The 3,588-nt window shown below is 49.3% G+C and overlaps 1 protein-coding gene across 2 annotated transcripts in view; it reads right to left on the bottom strand.

Moving 5' to 3' along the window:
• Positions 1 to 328: 328 nt before the first annotated feature.
• PACS2 (phosphofurin acidic cluster sorting protein 2) overlaps positions 329 to 3,588 on the bottom strand; it is a 100,385-nt gene continuing 97,125 nt past the window's right edge. For both annotated transcript variants that reach the window (XM_075613479.1, XM_075613480.1), the window contains 3 exons: positions 2,152 to 2,158; positions 1,771 to 1,883; positions 329 to 665 (listed from right to left, as the gene is read on the bottom strand). In XM_075613479.1, coding sequence (XP_075469594.1) covers positions 547 to 665; positions 1,771 to 1,883; positions 2,152 to 2,158 — 239 coding nt within the window. In that variant the 3' untranslated portion in view covers positions 329 to 546. The remainder of the gene's footprint in view (positions 666 to 1,770; positions 1,884 to 2,151; positions 2,159 to 3,588) is intronic.

Here is a 3,588-nt window from a genome sequence, read left to right as displayed (position 1 = left end):
GAAGTGTAGGAGTGTGCTGAGCAAAGTGCGTTTACCACTTACTGTAAGTAGCGGTTAGTTGTTTAAGTCTCTGGGTCGACACTGGATCCATCCAATATCAATCCTCACCGTCCCACCCAGATAATCAGCCCACAACATGTAACACGTTAGTAAGCAGTGCAGTTATACACCCATTCACTCGTTACCAAAATGACAGTCGTGTTAACAGTCACATTTAAGACTTTGTTTTTTTTTTGCTTGGTTTTTTTTAGTGTTTTTTTTTTTTTTTCGTTTTCAAAGTTTTTTTTCCTCCCTTGGTAGTAAAATTAAAAATTAATATAAAAAAAGGTAAATTCAAGCGTAGCTTTAAATAATCTGCACAATAATAAAAACAATCGTAACCAAAAAAAAAAATATCAAAAAATAAAGTGAAAGGAAGTAGCCGGATGGTTTTCGGTCGGAGAGTTGGCACTCTGTTAGTGTACGGCTTCCAGACATCCAGTCTCGGGAGAAGTGAAGACATCGGGAAGAACAAGAAAAAAAAAAGAGACCGTCTGCGGGAGAAGGCTAGAAGGTGGATTTGGAGTGTCCGAATATACAGATGGGGAAGTGCTTGACGTGAGACGACCACTGCGCAGCCAGCTGGAAAAACTTCACGTCGTTCCATTCCACGCCATCGATCAGGACTGGGAAAGGGAGAAGAGACAGGATCAGGTCTGCGCCAAAAAAATGGTGGTAGCGCGCACACACACACACACACACTGAAGTACTGTATAGAATAGGGGTGCACAAAGTTTCTGACATGCACCCCCTGTCTCCCCTCCCCTCCGGCTCGAGCCTCCCCTCCCGGCACAAAGTGACGTCACAGGGTCTTGTGGTGTCACGTGACCCTGCGACAAACATTTGACGCTGGGGTTGCCATGGAGACGCGTCGCTGGAAGGTAAGTAAAAGTTAGAGGGCCTCACACTATCCACAGCATTTTAAAATGCTTTCGGGGAAGCGCCGGGCCTCTAACAGCTGCGCCCCCCCCCCACAAAATCTTATGCCCCCCACTTTGCACACCCCATGTATAGAAAATGTTATTTGTATGAGAACACATTGCCCTTACAAGAAAGAGGACTAAAAACCAGTTGCATGAATTAGGGCTCATTTTGTGACATTAGAACAAAACCCAGAGTGTTACGACCTCAATTTGTACTGTTTTACACACATACACCTTTTCCTTCTGCAAAGTATGGGTCTTTCTCTCTCCCGCGGGCCAACACGGAACCCCCGTAAACTGGCAGGACGGCCCAGCTTCTAATAGCGTGACCCTGGCAGACAAATTGTTTGGTTTTTTTTATATAAAGCAAACATTTGTGAGAACCAGGGTCCCCCAGGTGCAGAGAACCAGGCGGCAGCTCGGAACCAGGCGTGGCAGCTCGGAACTAGGCGGCAGCTCGGAACCAGGCGTGGCGCCTCGGAACTAGGGCGGCAGCTTGGAACCCAGGCGTGGCGCCTCGGAACTAGGCGGCAGCTTGGAACCAGGCGTGGCGCCTCGGAACTAGGCGGCAGCGCCTCGGAACTAGGCGGCAGCTTGGAACCAGGCGTGGCGCCTCGGAACTAGGCTGCAGCTCGGAACCAGGCGTGACTCCTCGGAACCAGGCGTGACTCCTCGGAACCAGGCGTGGCGCCTCGGAACCAGGCGGCAGCGGCTCGGAATAATCCCACCCCCAGGATTCGATTACAAAAAATCGATATCATGAAGCTGCTGCTCTTTGAAATAGAGAAAAGACACGGTAATTACTCACCTCGGAGCATATTCTGCTGATGTTTTGCCGTGCAAATCAATCTACTGATACCGTCAATACACTGACTCTTGGATTCCACTTCTTTGTCTTTTGTTTTCTTCGGCAAAACATCACTGAAATAAAACGTAACACCAATGTCAGATAACGTTCATTCCGCGCAGTGTTCAAGGAGCTGCAGAAACTCCTGACGTGTGCAAGTCTGAAGCAGCTAATAACAGGACCAACATGGTCATTCCCAGTAAAATTAGTGATAAACCAGCTTTGAAGACCTCGCGGGTTTAATACTCAGATCTGCCTCCCGGGAGGAGCAGCTGGAGGACACAGTGTAGGAATTAAATCTGCTCGGTGCACACACAGGGCAATCCTTCCCATGGGGAAAACTCCATGACTAGGATTTCACAGCGGCCCCTATTCGCCATACATTTGTATGCAAGAAGAGAGCTTAACCCAGGGATTCCCAACTCCAGAACCCTCCAACAGGTCAGGTTTAAAGGATATCCCTGCTTCAGCAAAGGTGGTACAATCAGTGGCTCAGTCTATTAAGCCACCTGTGCTGAAACAGGGATATCCTTAAAACCTGACCTGTTGGGGGAGGGGGGGGAGGGGTGTCTTGAGGACTGGAGTTGAGCCCCTGGCTTAACCCCTTGAGTGCGGACTGATGCCTGCAGCCCCTCTGGCTGATGCGATCATGTGATCGCGCTGGTCACGCGGGGTGGGATGGTGCCCCTTGTGACGGATGGGGTGGTGCTCCTTGTGACGGATGGGGTGGTGCCCCTTGTGACGGATGGGGTGGTGCCCCTTGTGACGGATGGGGTGGTGCCCCTTGTGACGGATGGGGTGGTGCCCCTCTCTTCCATTCCTCTTCCTGCGCCCCGGGATCTCCCCTTCAAAAACAAATACATGCTGACGCAGCTACATCATGGGACCCCTGCAGTGCCAGACACCCCATGACCTGGGTATGTAGTACCCGGGGCACCAAAAGGTTAAAGGCAGACATTACTACCACTAGTTACCCCCCGCAAAATAATGTGTTTGTTAAAGAGAAATAGTGTGCTAGCCTCAACACATCGTATGTATATACAGATGTAGTAGACATTTTTGCAAGTACTAAAATCGACGAATAACTACAGCGCTAGTGCATTAAAAGGCATCACGACCTGCAAGAAACCTATGTCTTAAAAAACAAAACCTTGAGATCACTTGTGCATTTAAGCATTTTAGTCTGATTCCTCCCCTACCCCTACACCCCCCCCCCCCCAAAGAAAACCTCTGAGCATGCATCAAAGGATTTATACAGAGGATAATTAGGAATGAATCAGACGCTCGGTACCTTAAGAATTGCCCTATTCACTGGCATAGAAGGTCTGCGGACAAGTCAGCCTTCCTGCCCCTCACATGTCTCTCCTACAATCTATCCTAAACGTTGCTGCCAGAATCACTCTACTCTTTCCTAAATCTCTCAGCGTCTCCCCCGCTGAAATCCCTCTCCTGGCTTCCTATCAAATCCCGTATCTCACATTCAATTCTCCTCCTCACCTTTAAAGCTTTACACTCTTCTGCCCCTCCTTACACCTCAGCCCTAATTTCTCACTACGTATCATCCCGACTCTTGCGTTCTGCTCAAGGATGTCTTCTTTCTACCCCCCTTTGTATCTAAAGCCCTCTCCCGCCTTAAACCTTTTTCACTGACTGCCCCGCACCTCTGGAATACCCTTCCCCTCAGTACCCGACTAGCACCCTCTCTATCCACCTTTAAGACCCATCTTAAAACACACCAGGTTAACAAAGCATATGAGTAGCACCGTGGCCAACCCTATA

Source organism: Ascaphus truei, chromosome 9 (assembly GCF_040206685.1).
Source record: "Ascaphus truei isolate aAscTru1 chromosome 9, aAscTru1.hap1, whole genome shotgun sequence".
NCBI classification, from domain to species: domain Eukaryota; kingdom Metazoa; phylum Chordata; class Amphibia; order Anura; family Ascaphidae; genus Ascaphus; species Ascaphus truei.
The sequence above is the reverse complement of the archived record's forward strand: the minus strand, read 5'-3'. Positions and strand labels throughout refer to the sequence as shown.